This window comes from Gymnoscopelus microlampas, assembly GCF_963454915.1.
Source record: "Gymnoscopelus microlampas genome assembly, chromosome: 23".
NCBI classification, from domain to species: Eukaryota; Metazoa; Chordata; class Actinopteri; order Myctophiformes; family Myctophidae; genus Gymnoscopelus; species Gymnoscopelus microlampas.
Genome location: NC_139960.1, coordinates 34,011,057 through 34,030,088, shown reverse-complemented (window position 1 = coordinate 34,030,088; position 19,032 = coordinate 34,011,057). Strand labels below are relative to the sequence as shown.

Sequence of the window (19,032 nt, the reverse complement as noted above, 5' to 3'; positions counted from 1 at the left end):
AGATGGATGACAATGAGAATGAGAGACGTTTGACATTCATTCAAGGGAGGCTTTCACAAAGAGAGACAGGCAGGGAGAGAGAGAGAGAGAGAGAGAGAGAGAAAAGGAGAAGAGAGGGAGAAAGTCAGGAATCTGAGGAGTCTGAATAATGGCTGAAAGATGGTGGAAGTGGGTGAGCAGAAATGAAAGAAAGTACACTGCTTTTGTGGTTAAAGCGAGAACACGGAGAGATGGAGAGGGAGAGAGAGAGTGCTGGGAGAAGACGAGAGTGCATGAAAGCTAGCGTATTAATGGCAAAGTAAAAAAGCAGTCCGCGAATAAATTACCCCATCTCCCGCGGGATTACTAATGTAATTATTTGAACGAGGGTTCTCATTTCAGTGTGCAGAGGTGTGGAAGACCTGTGCAACAAAAATGATAGGAGGAGTGCAGCGCACCGTTTTAGCCACTGGAAATTAACTCCCCGCTACGGGTTCTATAATTGATACGAGACACAGATACCTTTGATTGGAACAAAAGAGACAAACCAGGAGGGAAAAGATTCTTCACCACCTTTTTATTTCATTTTATTTCTTTAAAGCATGCACGACTAACACAGAACAGAATAAAAGGAGCAGAGGAGAGAGAGAGAGAGAGACAAAAGGATGTGCGTGGTATAAAGAAACACGATGCACCGGGCACGGATAAGATTTTTATTGAATTTATGTATAATCTCTCAGAAAACCAGCAGTATTCTTAAGGTTTAAGAAAGAGAGGTACTTTACATTTTACAGAGTTGTCTCCAGGAACAACACCGTTAAAACTTCCCCAGTAGTTGGGTCTTCGTCTTTTTTTTGTTAGTTACAAAACAAATGTCTCATGGAAAAGTCCCCAACAGTGATGGCAAGATACAATACCATAAGCAGATTGTCTGAGTAGCAGAAGTACTGCAGTTTGCTTCTCTTTAGCATGCCTCGAGAAAACAAATCAAGAAATACAACAGCAACTTTATTATTAGTATAATTTTTTTTTGTTATAAAAAACAAGAAACACGCAACGCAGCACAGTTATCGAGGCAGACGGGCATCAAAGTGAAAAAGCCGCCCAAAAAGAAGCACTGAAACGGGAAAGCGAGACCAAACGGACTGCTTTTCATGAATTTTAGAGATGAAAAAGTTCTTTCCATCTTTTTGTTTTCAACATTAAATAGTTCCCTTTATTCCACTTCCCTTTCTTCTGTCCTCGGAACCTCCCCCCCCTACAGACAATCCACTTTGTTTTAGAAATGATGAAGCTCAGCAGTCTGCCGTATCTGTTTTACAATGTGTTTCAGTCCGTCTTATGTACTCTACAGACAAGCACGCACATGCACGCACACACGCACACACGCACACACACAAACAAACAGGCAAGTACGGCACGCACATCTCATAACATGATCCATACACTGCAAAATCAGTGTAGGTGTGGGGTTTCTGTGAGAAAAGAAAACTGTGCCCGCTCTGATTTATATACTGATAAATTTATGTTGTGTGCCGAAAATAAGACGATCTACCAGCTCACAGCTTGTGAATCGTCTATTTTCGTACGTGCAACACCGCAGCACGGCGGAGTATGAAATTAAGCATTAGCAAGACATCAGCCAACACAATGAATACTGATGCGAGGGGGTTATGAGCCACCGCCCCGGGGAGTGATCGTACATCATGTAGGGGAGCGCAGAGATCAAAGTGTTAACACTGCGTTGCGCTAAACACACAGGGAGCTAACCACAGACTCTTATTCAGAGGACCCTCATTCAGTGGGGCTTTGGAAGAAAAAAAAACAAAAGAGAGAAGAAAAAGAAAGGAGACAAGAACAAAGAGCGTTTAAAAAAATAACACGGGCAACTGCTTACGGACATGAAAGAGTTAATAATCACTACAGGGGTGCGAGAGCAGCTTCACCGAGAGAGGAGATAGAATAATCAGCATTTACATTACTGAGAGATGGACCAAATTATAATCTAACAACCACATATTTCTGCACACAAATATTCAACAATTTCTTTGTGAAAAGCATAGCAACACCTTTGTATTAAAAGTGAGGGAAAAAAATTCAAGTCATTTTTTGTGTGTTTTTTGTAACTTTACATCAACAGAGACCATTTACATAGAGCAGTTACAGTACGTTTACTTACAGCCTCCCTCCTCGCAAAGGGCTCAAAGTTCATTTCCACATTGCATCCCTTCAAGGTATGGCACTAGGGGAGCAACTGAGAAGCAATCACACACACACACACACTGTTCATCATCATTGTTGTTGCGCAGCACTTTTACATTGTACTTCAACACTGCCTATTGTCCTCTTGACATTCATGTCTCACATTCCACAGCCTCCCAGTCCGTGACCTTGAAGTACATTTGCCGGGACGGAACATAAACCGCGGCTGAGAGCCGAGTCTATTATTTGAAAATGGCGATGAGAAAGAAAGAAGGAAGGGAAAACAAAAGAGAGTGGGCCTGCGCTGCGCAAGATGGTAGAAGGTTTTCAGAGGAAAGGAAGCGAGGAGCGAAGGGGTAGAAAATAAAAAGGAGAAGTGCATGCCACGGAGTTGCCTCTCCGTATCGCTTCTCGGCTAGTTAAGAGGCTTACCGAGGTTTGTAATGAGACCCAGGGGAGCGGTGTCAACACGTTTGACACTCCGACTTGCACACAGCCCATGGCAGAGACCTCTAGCTGCCCTCACACACGCTTTGATCTCGCTTACACATTCACATTCACATGGGCGCACTCCAGCGCGCCTCGGGCCGAAAGAGGAGGAAAGAGATGTGTGGGGGTGGGGGGTGGAGTGGTATATGTGGAGAGAGAAAAGGGGCTAAATGAGGAAAAGTGATGAGAAATTAATGTTCAAAAGTGGAAGTGAGCTAAGTTCCTGGGGAAAAAAAATGATCCCAGTTGGCGACTGTTGCCGTAACGTTTGATCATCTATTCAGTTCTGTAGACGGAACATGCCATCAACCATGCGGCCACAGCCCCATAACAGACATGGTGTCGGGTGTGTACAGTATGTTGTTTTATTGTTGGCGAGTCCATGGCTTCAGTGACGGGAGGAGAAGAACAGGCCAGCAGCCAAGTCGGGGTCCCGCTTGTCACCTCTTCAGGTCACTAGGATAGCCAGTTCAGATTGTCAGTGCAACAGGACATGTGTGGTTGTTCATGTGATAAGTGCCACACTGTCCGCTTGGCTAGCCCATCAGTCTGTGAGTCTTCCGACTCAGTGCCATTGCCGAGATACAGGAAACGATGGCACATAAAATAGCAATAGATGCCAAGGAAAGATTGGCAGAACGTCCCATCTCTTGGTAAAAATGGTCCATAACAAGTAGGCGCTTGGGCATGTACCATACTGTACTACATGTGTATGTGTGTCATACATACACACGAGCACAGATAGACACGCTCCTCTGAAGTATGAGCCTGGAATATTTACAGATTATCTGCTACATCTGCCCGCCCTCCTCACCTACCTCTCCTTCTACCTTTATCCTGATTAGTGACAGGTGCTTGGGGGCGCTGCTCCGCCAGTCATGTGGACCGGGTGGGATTGGGCAGGTCAAAGACAATGGGCGCGTTCATTGGCTGGAAGTTGACAGTGCAGGCGGAGGCGTTGACGAACGTCGTGGTGCCATCGGTCATCATGCCGTAACCTAGGGAACATGGGCGTATTTTCAATGAGTCCACTTTCATTAAACCAAAGTATCACACCACAGCTACAGATTTGTTTTTGGGACACTTTGCATCGCTTCGAGAAATAAGCTCTCTCTTTTCTGTGTTTACAAACATTTTATGAATCTAAAATAAGCTAGACTGGGACAATTTAGGCATTTAGCAGACACTTGTCCAGAGCGAAGTGCAAGATCAGAGTAAATGGCATGAACCCTATTGAAGTAAATCAAAGCACATGAAATACAACATACAAATGGATCAATTAAACAAAATGCCCCACAGCATCATCTCTTATGACCTTGACCTTTGTCTTTTTTTAACCCAAAAGTTAATTATTTCTGCGAGGCCAACAGGCTGGGAGGAGGAGATTATGTTTTCTCCCCTGTCCATGAGTCAGCATGCAAATGATAGAAACAAGATGACAGTGAAGTGACAATTTAGGACCTTTTTAATACCTAAGAAGAAAAGAAAGAAATGAAAAAGACCATTACTGCATCAAAAGTAATCAACAAACTATACAATAAAAACTGGTCAAACATTGGCCAAACTGTCAAATAATATAAGAAAGAGGCCCAGTTCAAATATGATTATTTTGGGGGTTTGAGAATCACGGCCTGAAAGGTTTGAGAATCACAGCACTAAAGATCATATTGCTGTTGATTTGCCCTCAAAAGGAGATCTGCATGTGTCTAGAATGCACCTCTGTGCGCTCAGAGGACCAGAGCCACCGTGCCAACACTAGGGCTGTCATCATGACCATTCATTGCCATACAAATAATTGTGATTAACGATTTAATTGTGATGAACATTGGAACATTATGAATAAAAATTACATTTCTGTTTGGCTTTTAGGCTTTGTGAACAAAAATGGCCCTTGCCAAGATATAGCAAATAACTTAAAGGTAGGGTAAGTGATATTTTTAGGTTAAAACAATAAGTATTTTGTTAAAAGGTTAAAGCACTATATTCTGATAGTAATCATTGCTATAAAGTGTTTGTTCGGTAACAGGAGTCTCCATGTCTCTCCAGCTCTTTAATAAACAGAAAATACATTTTTCGGTAGGTGTCAAAATCTCAGCCAATCAGGAGAAAGTACCCATTTTTAAGCTTCATGTTTATAGTGTTCCAGTTACAATTTTGCCTGCTCATTTCTTAGTGTCATCACTTCCAATTTCACTTGTTTAATCTGTATCCTGATTGAGTTCTCTATCCAAATTGGTTAAAATTGGAAATTAAACTGAAACTGAAACGAAAATGCATTTTCTGTTTTATAAAGAGCTGGAGAGACAAGGAGACTCCTTTTACTGAACAAACACTATAGCAATGAGTACTATCAGAATATAGAGCTATTTAACACTTACTTTAACCAAAGAAAATCACTTACCCTACCCTTAAATATGCCAAGAAATGAATGACAATGACCGATTATCACACCTAAACAATAATCAATAATAATAATCAAATAGGCTATATTTAAAAATGTTATACTTTAAAAAATAATTTGAAATAGTGAAAATAGCCAATCTACAAGCTCACAATGCGTTGCATCACGACATGTTGTGACTTGTTGTTCTGCTATTTCCTCTGTTTTTCAAAATGTTAAATAATTGCGATTATCTCAAATAATTGCGATTATCTCAAATAATTGCGATCGGGCGATTATGAAATAATTGTGACAGGCCTGGCCAACACCTAGAGCTACGTTCAGGAAGATACTATGTCCAGAACAAGCTGGCTCTGTAACAGCTTCTGTTCTACCTTGATCTGATGCCTAAACATGCATCATATTAATAATTCATCGTCTTCACACATGCTATTTGCACTTAATGAAATTTAGTTAGTTCCATCTTTTTTAAAGTTTTTTTTTGTTTTAGATTATGTATTCATAACATTATAATATTTTATATTAAATTAATATTATATATCTTGTATAGCTTCCCTCTAACCATTCTGAGAGCTCCACAAGCTGCTTCCAATAAATGTATTCAAAATACTTACTAATGGCAATAAAGCAAATTTCATGATGTCGAGCAATGATAAATATTCAATCAAAGGATTGTTAACTAAGGGAGCATCCAGAGGGATCTTACAGGCGCGGAATACAGAACGAATCTGTCTGTAATTCCGTGTGCTGCTACCTTGCCGTGGTGGGGAGGCTTGTGTGCCTCCGTGACTCAGAAGGCTATACCGGCGGGGGCTCATACCCCCCAGCAGGTTCTACCAAGCCGGGCAGGTTTCTAGAGTAGAGGCCAGACGAAAAGTAGCACCTGGCCCTCCAGGTTGGGGGTTGGGCGTGGGGCTAACAACCCCACCCCGTAAAACACTACTTTGTTACAGAAACTGTAATTAGAAATAATAAATAAATATGCGTGTCCTGAGAGAAAGAAGTTTGTTTTTAGCCCTACTAGCACTGGAGCTCTATGGACCGGTCGGTCAGTCTGTGCATCCCTTCATCACTTTGGTCCAAAACAAATGTCTTGATTGAAACTAATGGCATGATTGCCCTGAAATTTGCTGTGCCCCTTCATGAACACCAGATGCACACAATATATCTCAAAATCTACAGGCCGATTTGCCAAGGAACTTTCTGAGCTCAAGCAATCATGTTCCCCAGAGTAAGAACTTTTGGTCACGCCATGGTCTTTCCTCTAGCGCCACCCCCCATGTCAAAAGGCACTTTTTAAATGATGGTATTCTATTTTAAGTTTAAAGCTTATTTTGCTGTTGCTTACAATATATGTTGATCCTGCAGTGAACATACAATATCCATAAAATATACTGTATATGCACAGACCAAAAATAAATTATACGTAGCCTGCGAGTTAGTTCAGGCAGTATACACTCGAGAGGTTCATGCATGATCATTCTATGTGGCTGTTTACAGCGTCATGCAGACCCATACAGTACGTCATACACTGACGTCGTGGCAGTCAGCTGTCCAATCGGGCGGGTTATTCAAGCTCACTTACATCTGTGTTCCGTCTGCTTTGTGTGCCATGGGTGTTGTCATGCCGCGTTTGCTCCCACCACCACCCCAGCACCACCAGTGGGCTCTGCTATTGGTTCTGTTCCCCATGGGGGGTTGTTATTATATATCTATCTCCCTGCTCTTAAAGGTTAATGATGGTTGTCTTAATTGTGCTGAGCAGGGAGAAAAATGTAGCAGAGCCTGAACGCCAAGATAAAATATTACATCCACACTTGTATTCTCATTCTATAATATCGGTTCAATATATTCGATCTATAATATTGGTTCAATCTATTCGTGAGTTATCTGACTCAGCCACTTTAGGGTTGTCTACAGACTATACATACATGCAGCAGAAGGCTGGCCAATGTATACTGTATACATCGTGCTGAAGCATGAAATATTGTGTGCTGAACTGTAGCAATTCTGATGCAACGATATGCATGCAATACCAGCCAGTATTCTTGTGGTGGGTTGTCCCTTTGCATTAGGCCCACTTTTTTTTCTGTCTGTCAGCCAGCTGTAGCGGTTCTGCTGCCGTGTCCTACTTGTGAACCCATCATTAGCACTTACTGCCCTCAAACATGATTCCTGGAAGCCCCACTAGCAGCTCCTACAGGTTGTGCAGATCCAACTTTCATGGCAATCCGCCATTGCATTTTTTAGATATCGTCTATGCAAGTAGAAATGTTGGCCTAATTGTCATGGATCATGAAAGTACTATCATGCACAGGGACGTGCACAGATAGACTCTAGGTGGTGCTAGGGCACCTGCCCTTTGCCCTCTTGACCAGAAGTGCCCTTTTGAAAAAAGGGCACACAGTTTACAGCAGGGGTCTTCAACAGGGGGTCCGGGACCCCTAGGGGGTCCTCAGAGTTACTACAGGGGGTCCGCCAAATCTTTATGTGATTATGATTTTTCTTTTTACCATAACCACTCGAAACCTAGCATCCCTTTTCTGAGGAGAACTTTAGCCAAAAATTGCAGATCTACAAGCCCACAACGCCTCGCGCTGCGAGGCGTTGTGGGCTTGTAGATCGGCTATTTTTGGCAAAGAGGTATAGGTGTAGAGGGAAAAAAGAGCAGACCAAGTAAACAAAAAAAAAGTATAATTTACTTGAGCACCTGCCCCTCAAAATGTCTGTGCACGCCACTGATCATGCAGAGATCAGGTCAGCACACCATCTGTTTCAAAAGAGAACTCAACTTGACATGTCTTATTTCAAAATGCTATCATTGTGCGGGGCAAATATTCTGAAGGACAAATGCATCATCTGTATACTGTATAAAGAATCCAATCAAAATGGTTGTCTTCACTTCACTCTTCACTCCACTTCACAAAAAAGTATTTATTTATTTCTCTGTCTTTTAAAGTGAATCTCTAGAACACGTAGTGCGTTGTAGAAGACCGGCAGAGACTCAAATAGTCTCCATTGTGTCTCCTACCGGAGACTGGCGGTCATCAATAATTATTATTGGCTTAGGAATGTGACAAAAACTAAAAAGATCTCCATAAATTCAAGACTTCGTGGAGTGTGTGTAATTGATAGAAAATAAGTCATTTTGGGGGCGAACTACTGCTTTAACACATTGATAAACAGGGATGGTTTCAGCCTCTTTCTCCTGATATGAATATGATCTAGTTACTAATCTGGTTCTCTCTCCGATGAGGGACCGGTGCCCCTGGGGCTCTGCGCTGACCGGCTAACCCCAAAAAAAAGCAGCCTATGGAGCTGCCTATGGAGAGGACCTTTCTGCCTCTGCTGGCCTGGATGGGAGTTTGATAAGCAATGAGCATACACAGTCTAATCCTCGGTGTGTGTTTACCCCCAAAGTGTACAAATTGTACCCAAATGGATCCATTGAGGTACAAACATTCAAAGTTAATTCCTTGACTACCAATTGGTTCTCAAAGTGGGGTCCGGGGACCAGGGGTCCCTGGGGGGGTGCCAGGGGGTCCCCAGTGTTAATATAGCATTACAATCATTTTAACCACTTTATGCAATTATACGTTGTGTTGTGAAAGTGTTGTGTTGTGAAAAATGTTGAATAATTTTACATTTTTTAACACAAATCTTCTGTTCTGTGGGGTCCCTGGCACAAAACATTTTGAGATGGGGGTCCGCGGCCAATATATCAATTTGGGGGTCCTTTACGCGAGACTAATGCTCAACCATCTAATATATCGTTTCTGTCGGTCAGAAACCGCCTATCTCCAATATTTTAACTTTTTGTGTTTTTTCATAAATTAACACCCTACTTGATCATACTACAGCTTGTAGATCTGTTACTTTTGGTGTTTTTTTGTTTTTTTTTAATCCTGAAAAGTAACAGTTTTGGACATAATGAGGTTCTCTCTAACCCCAAAATGACCATTTGTACACTCTCAGATTTAACCCATTAAGACCGGGAACGCATCTGTGTCATTTTTTTATTTATTTGGCTATTCCAAAATAGCAGATATACAAGCTCATAGCGCGGCACAGAGTCCCTGGATCAAAATATTTTACAAATGTTTGAACATTTTTTTTTAATAGCCAAAGACATCTTAAAATGACACGGATGCATCCTAAAGGGTTAAAGGAACGCTGAGGATTTTGCTGCATACTGAATCCCACAGTGTATCCACGTTGTACGTTCACAGTCAAATCCGTAGCAATAATTCAACTCAGAAGAGCATATACGAATGGAACCAGATGGAGCTGTAACTTCGAACAGTGAACAAAGGGGCACAAATGGACCCTTGGGTCCATTTGGTTCCATTTGTAACAATCTTCTGACTTCAATTAACCACTTAAACCCTATACTTGGTTGACCGGAGTCCCTCAGGGCTTTAAAGTAGTATCTTTTCTGTTTTCACTCTACATTAACACATCCACTGCCAGGCCCGTAGTCCTACGGGCCGTTAAATCCAACCGTTAACTGCCGTTCCCGTAGTCCCGTAGTCCTACGGGGCGGGTGTTTTCCCATGTTAAATCGTGCAGGTGCAGATTCCGGATTTTTTTTGCACTTCCGGTCTCGAAGTGGGCGGACCGGAAACGAAATAATACTGTTTCCGGTTTTTCTCCCGCCTCCGTTTCCTGTCTAGCGGTCAACTTTGGACGCCATTATCTCTGGCTTGTTGTTTTTCTCACCGCATCCACCATTTTAGCGTTTTCCTCTCGTTCTCCAGAATGCAGTGTCGGATCGCCGCACGGTTTTCAGCGTTTTGTTCGGTCGGGTCCCGTGTTTGTGTCGAACCAAATGAACGCGGATTTTAAACGGATTTAGCGGGGCCTATGACGGAATCAAAAAAACAAAAAAGGTAAGATTGCTTGGCACTACGATGGACGTTCTGAGATTAGCCGATGGCAGTCAATGTGTTAAATGTCTTTGCTGAAAATTAGCCGATCTAGATCTTGTAGATCTGCTATTTTCAGTTCCAAGTTTTCCCTATAATACGGATTTAGGGAAAGCATCAGTGTCATTTTAGATTATATAGCACATTGATTGGCTATTCAAAAATAGCAGATCTACAAGCTCATAGCGTGGCACGAATGACATGTTTTTGTAAAATCGTGAACATTTGTGCAAATCTTTGAATAGGCCTATGTATCTTTTTTTAAGCGAACATTTTTAACTCTTAACCTTTCTGGAGGTCCCTGGAACAAGATGGGGGGGGGGGGGGGGGGGTCCGTGGCCAAATACATATAATTTCGGGGGTCCTTGATATGAAAAAGTTTGAGCACCACTGACATACAGTAGCAACATACATTTTTCAGGATTTCTTGTTAGGATTTAGAAGATTTTTTTTTGTAATTGGCCTCGGTTCTTAAAGGGATAGTTCACACAAAAAAAAAAATACCGGTAGCCACCCCATGGAGACTATTTTTTTGTTTTTGTCGCATTCCTAAGCCAATAATTTGATGACCAGTGGACCGGTAGGCAGCTTTTTTGGGGGTGAACTATCCCTTTAATGGGTTAAATGGTTAAGCGTCAGGGTTTCTAACAGCGTACCTTCGTGGATGTGTCCAAAGACGTGCAGCTTGGGCTGGACTCTCCTCTGCACGGTGTTGAGCAGCTCCATGCACCCAACGCGCTGCATCTTCTTAGGGACCCAGTCCAGGAAGCCTGTACAGTGCGTGCACACACACACACACAAAAAAAAACACACACATCATCACACAAACGCCGACAACACACAGAACAATGCGTCTCACTCAGCTGGAAAACGCCAGCGGGCAACATATCATGTCTACTCTGTAATGACGAACTGCACATCACAGCACAAAAACCATACAGTCTACACAACACAGCTGTAGAGAATAAAGATAAATCACATGCACACATGCGTGTGTGTGTGTGTGTGTGTGTGTGTGTGTGTGTGTGTGTGTGTGTGTGTGTGTGTGTGTGTGTGTGTGTGTGTGTGTGTGGAGGTAGGTGTGTATGATTTAGTGCTGCTCCAGCAGGAGGGACGCTAATGCTGAGTCAATAAAAACACACAGTCAGTGGAAGACGCTTCATCCTCCCGTCTCTACACTGTCATCTGTCACTGTACTAACACACCCTGGAGAGAGAGAGAGAGAGAGAGGATGGAAGGAATGAAAGAAAGAAGGATAAAACAGCAAGAAGTAAAGAATGGATGGAAGGAAAGAAAGAAAGAAAGAAAGAAAGAAAGAAAGAAAGATTTAATTTAATTTAATTCTGAATGGACAGATGAAGAGGGAACGCGGGATAAGAGAAGCTTCTCTCAGTGGGTCAAGAAAGAAAGAAAGAAAATATATATAAAGGAAAGGACAGTGAAAAAGATACAGAAAGAAAGAAAGGAAAGGACAGGACAGTGAAAAAGATACAGAAAGAAAGAAAGGAAAGGACAGGACAGTGAAAAAGATACAGAAAGAAAGAAAGGAAAGGACAGTGAAAAAGATACAGAAAGAAAGAAAGGAAAGGACAGTGAAAAAGATACAGAAAGAAAGAAAGGAAAGGACAGTGAAAAAGAGAGGAATGGCTGCTTTTTTTTAAACTTCTGAATGGACAGATGAAGAGGGAACGAGGGACAAGAGAAGCTTCTCTCCTCAACAGTGGGGTCCAGAAAGAAAGAAAGAAAATATATATAAAGGAGAGGAGTGAAAAAGATACAGAAGGAAAGAAATAAGGAAAGAAAGAAAGAAAGAAAGAAAGAAAGAAAGAAAGAAAGAAAGGAAGGAAGGAGTCAGTGAGTGTTCTTCAGGGACTGTGTGAATGCGTGTTCTGTTCTCGTTAATGTGTTCACAGTCACACTCCAGTATACTGCACTGTTCATAGTCCTCCTCAGTGGTGTAAAGTAAGTACATTTACTCAAGTACTTTACTTAAGTACACTTTTGAGGATTTTTTACTTTACTGGAGTATTTCTAATTTCCAATACTTTTACTTCTACCCCACTACATCTCAGAGGCAAATATTGTACTTTTACTCCACTACAATAATTTGAAAACTTTAGTTACTAGTTACTTTGCAGATATAAATGATTATATTACAAAACATACATTAACCACTTTAGCCCTATTTTATACATAGGCTATTTGTAAATAGCCTATCTACAAGCTCACAATGCGTCGCGATGCGACACAGTGTGAGCTTGTACATCTTCTATTTTTAAACATGTTAGTACTTTTACTTTTGGTATTTTAAGTATATGTTGATACCAATACAACATTTACTTGTAACAGAGTATTTCTACATTGCAGTATTGATACTTTTACTTAAGTAAAACATTTGAGTACTTTTTCCACCACTGATAGTCCTGTATAATAGTGTATATACTGTAGAGTGTATATAGAGTGCTAAACATTTCACAGAGGGTGGGGTTTATGTACTACTACATCATAAAAATACATCTTAATGCAGGATTCTGACAGCCAATCAGCGATGCCAGGATACGACTTGCCTTCTTTGTCCTCAAAAAGTAAAATACAAAATAAAAGTTTTAGTGCCAATAGAACCGAAAACACCCTAAAAAAAGTCTCTGGAGACTGGAGAAGTGAATTGGAAAGTTATAGTGTGTGTGTGTGTGTGTGTGTGTGTGTGTGTGTGTGTGTGTGTGTGTGTGTGTGTGTGTGTGTGTGTGTGTGTGTGTGTGTGTGTGTGTGTGTGTGTGTGTGTGCGTGCATGCGCGTGGGTATTTCAACATGTGGCTTGTTTCAAAGCACTTGCTCGTGGGCAGGGAGCCTCTCTCTCTCTCTCTCTGTCTCTGTCTCTCTCCCTCTGCTGTTAACTTCTTGCTCAAGGCTAGATAAAGAGGCCATATTTCTCCTCTTTCGTTTTCAATCCACCTCTTTATCGCGCCCCATAAAAGACGGTCGCTTCTGCCGCAGTGAGACTGGCGTCTCACGCTTTTTTTCCCCCTCTCTTTCTCTTTGTTCACTTTTTCATTCCTCCCCTCTTCTCTTCTCCCCTCCCTTCCCCTCTTCTCTATATGTGTGTGTATTTTTTTGACTATACTCTTCATCCTGTCTTTGGACACTTTTCCAAATCACCTCTCTCCTTCCTGCGTCTCCCTGCTGCCTCCCCTTGACTTCTTTTCTTTTTTCCTTGTCTTCTCTCTCCTCCTCTCTCATCCCATCTCATCTCGCTCCCTCCAGTGTGTGTGTGTGTGTGTGTGTGTGTGTGTGTGTGTCTCATGCATTAGTAGCCTGCTGTAGCTAGTCCATATGCCAGTGGCTTATGAGCAGATAGCTGGAGACACTTGGCTAAGCTGAATGGAAAATAACTCCCCATGTTCGCAGCCGAGACGCCGACACAGAAATCAATCACACACACTCGTCTGAACACCACAGCTGCAGCAGGAGATGAGGTGTGAAAGTGTGTGTGTGTGTGTGTGTGTGTGTGTGTGTGTGAGAGAGAGAGAGAGAGAGAGAGAGAGAAATAGATGGAGAGAGAGTGAGAGACTGTGTTTAAGCATGTGCGTGTGAGTGTGTGTGAGTGCGTGTGTGTGTGTGTGTGTGTGTGTGTGTGTGTGTGTGTGTGTGTGTGTGTGTGTGTGTGTGTGTGTGTGTGTGTGTGTGTGTGTGTGTGTGTGTGTGTGTTTTGCTTTGCATGCATGTTGGTCCACATGTTTCGTTAAATTTGTTTGACGCTAACACACCATATGTAAGAATGATAACGCATGCATGGAAATTGAAAGTGAATAATTTATACCTGTATAAAAGATGACTTCAGAAAGAGCCCAGGGGGGGAAAAACCAATGATCTAGCGGGTCTTTGTGAGTCACTGCTTTAATTACCCTGAACACTCACTCACCGACTCAACACCAAGCTAATTCATCAGTGTGAATTTCACCATTCTCTTTCTCATCTGGGAATAAATAAATAAATGTGTGCATGTGTGTCCGTGCGTGCGTTTCTATACAATGTAGCCTTCAGCCCTAAAAGGGATGATGATAAATGCAGAGGGCAATCAATGTAAAATAATAAACGCTACGTGTCTGTGCAAATATGTGAGTATAATAATGTGTCTGTGTGCGGCACGTGTGTGTGTGTGTGTGTGTGTGTGTGTGTGTGTGTGTGTGTGTGTGTGTGTGTGTGTGTGTGTGTGTGTGTGTGCTTGTGATTGTGTGACTGAATATGCACCTGCGTATGAGCATGCGTACACACATGCATGTACTGTACAGGAGCAATGTGTTTGCACATGCACCACACTGTCTGTGTGTGTGTGTGTGTGTGTGTGTGTGTGTGTGTGTGTGTGTGTGTGTGTGTGTGTGTGTGTGTGTGTGTGTGTGTGTGTGTGCGTGCGTGCGTGCGTGCGTGCGTGCGTGCGTGCGTGCGTGCGTGCGTGCGTGCGTGCGTGCGTGCGTGCGTGCGTGCGTGCGTGCGCGTGTGTGTACAGCTAAGCATATCGTAGCTGTCGGCCAGGAACCTTGTATCTCCATATTTCAACTTTTTATGTGTTTTCATAAATGAATGCCCTACTTTGTCCTACTACAGTGTCACACAGTGTGACAGTGTCACACAAAATGAAGCAAGAATCCTCAAGCTCACAAAGCGTTGCAACGTTTGTTTTATTTGTCCTGATGAAGGTCTAACGACCGAAACGTCGATTCATTAAACAGCATCCTTTTTGCAGGGAGCTTCTTCTTTCACTTGATATCATAGATCCCTTTCTGAACATTTGGACCTTCCTGGTTGTCCTACGCACCTGTTACTAACCCTGGAGGTGTGCATTGGCCTTCTCTTTAAAGGAAAAACTAATCGTGAAAGTGGTTATGTCTGTCTGTGGGTTTTATAAATGTTTACCCAATGAAAAGTATTCAAATTAGCTTGTGACTAAATAATGACTTCATTGGATTACTTGGAACACAGTTTTTTTTTTCCAATTTCCTGAAAAGTAACATACAAGGACATACAAGGTTCAGACAGCGACAATGTATCTGCCTGCTGTAATGTGTGTCTCACCCAGTGGGGGGCAGTGTGTGACCAGGATGTCTGTGGCGTCTGGGATCTGGTTCCACTTGTCCAGCAGAGCTTGCCCCCGGGGCAAGTTGAACCCCCAACCATAGTACCATGGCTGCCTGCTCAGAGAGAGAGATACAGAGAGAGAGAGAGAGAGAGAGAGAGAGAGAGAGAGAGAGAGAGAGAGAGAGAGAGAGATACAAATAGAGAGAGAGAGAGATACAGAGAGAGAGAGAGAGAGAGAGAGAGAGAGAGAGAGAGAGAGAGAGAGAGAGAGAGAGAGAGAGAGAATCAGTTGATAGCATTCAATCACAAAATAGTCAGGCAGCAGATCACTCCAATTCGACACCAAAAGGTCCAAATGAACATTTATGCATTCCGAGAGTTAAATGATCACCGAGGATTTACTGTGTAGTTTGGATTTTGGGATTCAGAATCCATCTCACATAATGGTGCACAGAATACCATCACATCACGCAGGTATGCTTTTAAGAGATTAGCAATGGAGCGTTGTCAACCACAAAAAAAACTAAAAAGCAGCCACAGAGGGACAGACCAACAGTCCAAATGCATGCAAGACTTTCAGACCGTTCCTTTTTTGTTTGTTTGATCCAAGCCTGCAACTGTCAGCGCCTTTTGCTTTTAGCGTCTAAATATGTGGCATGACCTTTGGGGTTGAGAAAGCCGCCCAGGAGACTTATAATAAAGACCAGTCATGGGTGGATGACACCGCAAATCAAACGTTGCCGTCTAGACACACCGGAGAAGGCTACAGATCGCCAACATTAAACATGGCCTTGATCACAGAGTTGGCTTTGGAACGCTCCGTGTGACGACTAGAAGATGGGGGGGGGGGGGGTTAAAAAAATAAGAGGAGAAATGAGAAAAGAGAGGAAAAGAGGAGAGCCGTGATGGCTGGGTTTGCCGGTGTCCCTTCACTTTGATGGCGGACGCCTCCGCCGTGAGTGACGGAGGAGAAATTAACATGTCACTTACAATCTGTACTGAGATCCATCTTCCTCCACGACGCACCGCTCGCCACACGTGCGCGTGCAGCCATGCCGAGGCGCTCCTATTTCTTTCTTTTTTTGCAGAGTGCACTCGGTCGAAACGCCAACTTTATCTCGGCGTGGACTTGCGCATCTGTGTTCAGTGAAATATCTGATGAAAATTGTTTTGTTTTGTTTGTTTGTGTATGTGTGTGTGTGTGTGTGTGTGTGTGTGTGTGTGTGTGTGTGTGTGTGTGTGTGTGTGTGTGTGTGTGTGTGTGTGTGTGTGTGTGTGTGTGTGTGTGTGTGTGTGTGTGTGTGTGTGACCCCAAAGTCACAAGTCCGAGCAGAAGGGTCAAGGGGTGAAAGGCATGATGGGAGATGAAGTCCAATTTCAGCCGGTTTTCCATTTGATTAAGAATCCCATCACTTCCAGAACATCAGAGCCTAAATAGCTGTGATGAAAACATGTGATCGTGCTCATGAACACAGTCTCAATAATTCACACGGTGAATATTAAAACATTTAAATGGCCTCAGCATATTAATAGGTCTGGTGAAATATTCATGACCATTTTAACCCATTCAATCCGGGAACGCATCTGTGTCATTTTAAGATTTCTTTAGCTATTCAAAAATAGCAGATATACAAGCTATGATCTTGTAGAACATTTGTAACACAAATCTTTGCTTCTGGGGGTCCCTGGAACAAAACCTTTTGAAATGGGGGTCCGCGGCCCCGTTCCGTGGCCTTTCCATGTCAAGGACCCCCAAAATGATGATGTATTTGGCAGCAGACCCACATTTCAAAATACGTTGTTCCAGGGACCTCCAGAAGCACAGATTTGAGTTATACATTTTTTTTAAATAGCAGATCTACAAGCTACGAGCTTCTATATCTGCTATTTTTGAATGGCCAAAGAAATGTTAAAATGTCACAGATGCGTTCCCGCTCTTCATGGATTAACATGGACGTCTCAATTAAAATGTGATGGGCTGCGGGGGCGCTCCATTGATGCTCTCCCCCGTACTTCTGAATGGACAGATGAAGAGGGAGCGAGGGATGAGAGGAGCTTCTCCCCTCAACAGTGGGTCAGGGAGGGAGGGAGGGAGGGAGGGAGAGAAAGAAAGAGGGAAAGAAAGAAAGAAAGAAAGATAGAAAGAAAGAAAGAAAGAAAGAAAGAAAGAAAGAAAGAAAGAAAAAGAGAGACATATACTGTACTACATAGACGGGGCAGCTGTTCAATATTCTTAATGCAACTATCTTCATCTTGATTCAGAGCAGCACGGCTTTGATACAGGGCAGTGAATTGAGACTAGAAATCATCTGGGATTTTGAATATTGGATAATATTGTGATATGGCATAAGTGTTGTGTATTCCTGGTTTGAATCACTTAAGCCCTATTTTATACCATTCAAGAGAGCAATAATAATTGATCTACAACCTCACAAAGCATCACCTTCACACATTGTAACACGTAAAAAAAAAAGCTTGTACATCTGCTATTTTCTGTGGTTAAAAAAGAGAAAAGAAAATGAAAGTTTGGTATTATCATCACAGTACAATGTTAGTGTCACAATATCGATAGAGGCATTTGGTCATAATATCGTGATTTAGAGTTTCTTCATATCGCCCAGGCTTACTTTGATATCACATAATACTGTCAATTATTATTTATATATTTCTCCAGCGATGAGTCCGTCAAAAGTTCTGAACACGCAACCTGGATCGCTGGCCTAGCAGTCCGGGCATTTAGGCTCTAATGTAGCCTGACAGCGCATTGTGGGTTTGAGTCCCGTTCCCGACAGTCTTTGCTGCATGTCTCTCCCCATCTCTCTCTCCCTGTCCATCTCCACAATACGCTATAAATAAAGGCAGAAAAGCCCCCCCTTAAAACATTTAAAAAAAGTTCTGAACACACCCTTTCAGGAAAGCCTTGGCATCTAAAAACGTATCGGCTGTAAACGTGTGTACACACAGTGCTAAATTAACTAAAGAGTTACAAATCGATAAATGAACACGCTCGCAGTCTTGATCACATTAACAAAAAATGTACTTATATATATAAGCCGTAGCGTTGGCCTCAATGCAGAACAACCAGTTCCACTGTTTGCAGAGTAAATCCGAGACTAACTCAAATGTAATTCCATGGATAACCCCACCCCCCGTGTGAGAAATATAATATTTTTTTTCTTTATCAGGTGAGGGGGGATTATATAGCGGCACAAGTTATTTGTGTTAAGTTAGGGGAGGCGAGTGCGGCACGTGTTGGGCATCTTAAAGATTCCGTTAATGTACGAGGACGGGTACTCGTTATGGATTTTAAAAACGGAGCAAGCAGATGTTTGCGTTCGAGCGCTGCCATCCCCAGGCGCGTCTTTAAGGGGGGCGAGCTGGGAGAAAAACAACACCATTCAACCCATTATTTTCATCTGATGCGTTCCCACTGCAAATGCGCATGCTCCCTCACACACACACACACATAAACACAACACTCGCAAACAGACGTGCGCGCGCACACACACACACACACACACACACACACACACACACACACACACACACACACACACACACACACGAAGAACCCCTCTTGAGGACAAGAGTAGAAGTCAAATTAAACACTCAAAAACACATTTAAGGATAAAACACAAATAAACACAAATAAAAGCATCCCGTTGCCTTGTGTGTGTGTGTGTGTGTGTGTGTGTGTGTGTGTGTGTGTGTGTGTGTGTGTGTGTGTGTGTGTGTGTGTGTATGCGCGCACATGCATGCATACGCGTATCCGAGGCCCACTGCTATCACTGAAGAGACCCCATGAATCATTAAATGTCTGTGACTCTGCCAAGGGCTGTGAGCTGCATATGCCCCCCCCCTCCTCTCTCTCTTTCTCCGTCTCTGTCTCTCTCCCTCTTTCAGTCTCTCTCCTCCTCCTCGTTAGCAGGAAAAACACCATGCCAGGAGAGCAGTGTGCTTCTG

The 19,032-nt window shown here is 42.8% G+C and overlaps 1 protein-coding gene across 1 annotated transcript in view; it reads right to left on the bottom strand.

Annotated features, from left to right (window-relative positions):
- Positions 1-765: 765 nt before the first annotated feature.
- Positions 766-19,032, bottom strand: part of mpped1 (metallophosphoesterase domain containing 1) — a 67,636-nt gene continuing 49,369 nt past the window's right edge. Inside the window, exons 6-8 of the mRNA XM_084049681.1 lie at positions 15,067-15,182; positions 10,653-10,766; positions 766-3,668 (exon numbers count right to left, since the gene is read on the bottom strand). Of these exons, the coding sequence (XP_083905807.1) occupies positions 3,547-3,668; positions 10,653-10,766; positions 15,067-15,182 (352 nt within the window). The 3' untranslated portion in view covers positions 766-3,546. The remainder of the gene's footprint in view (positions 3,669-10,652; positions 10,767-15,066; positions 15,183-19,032) is intronic.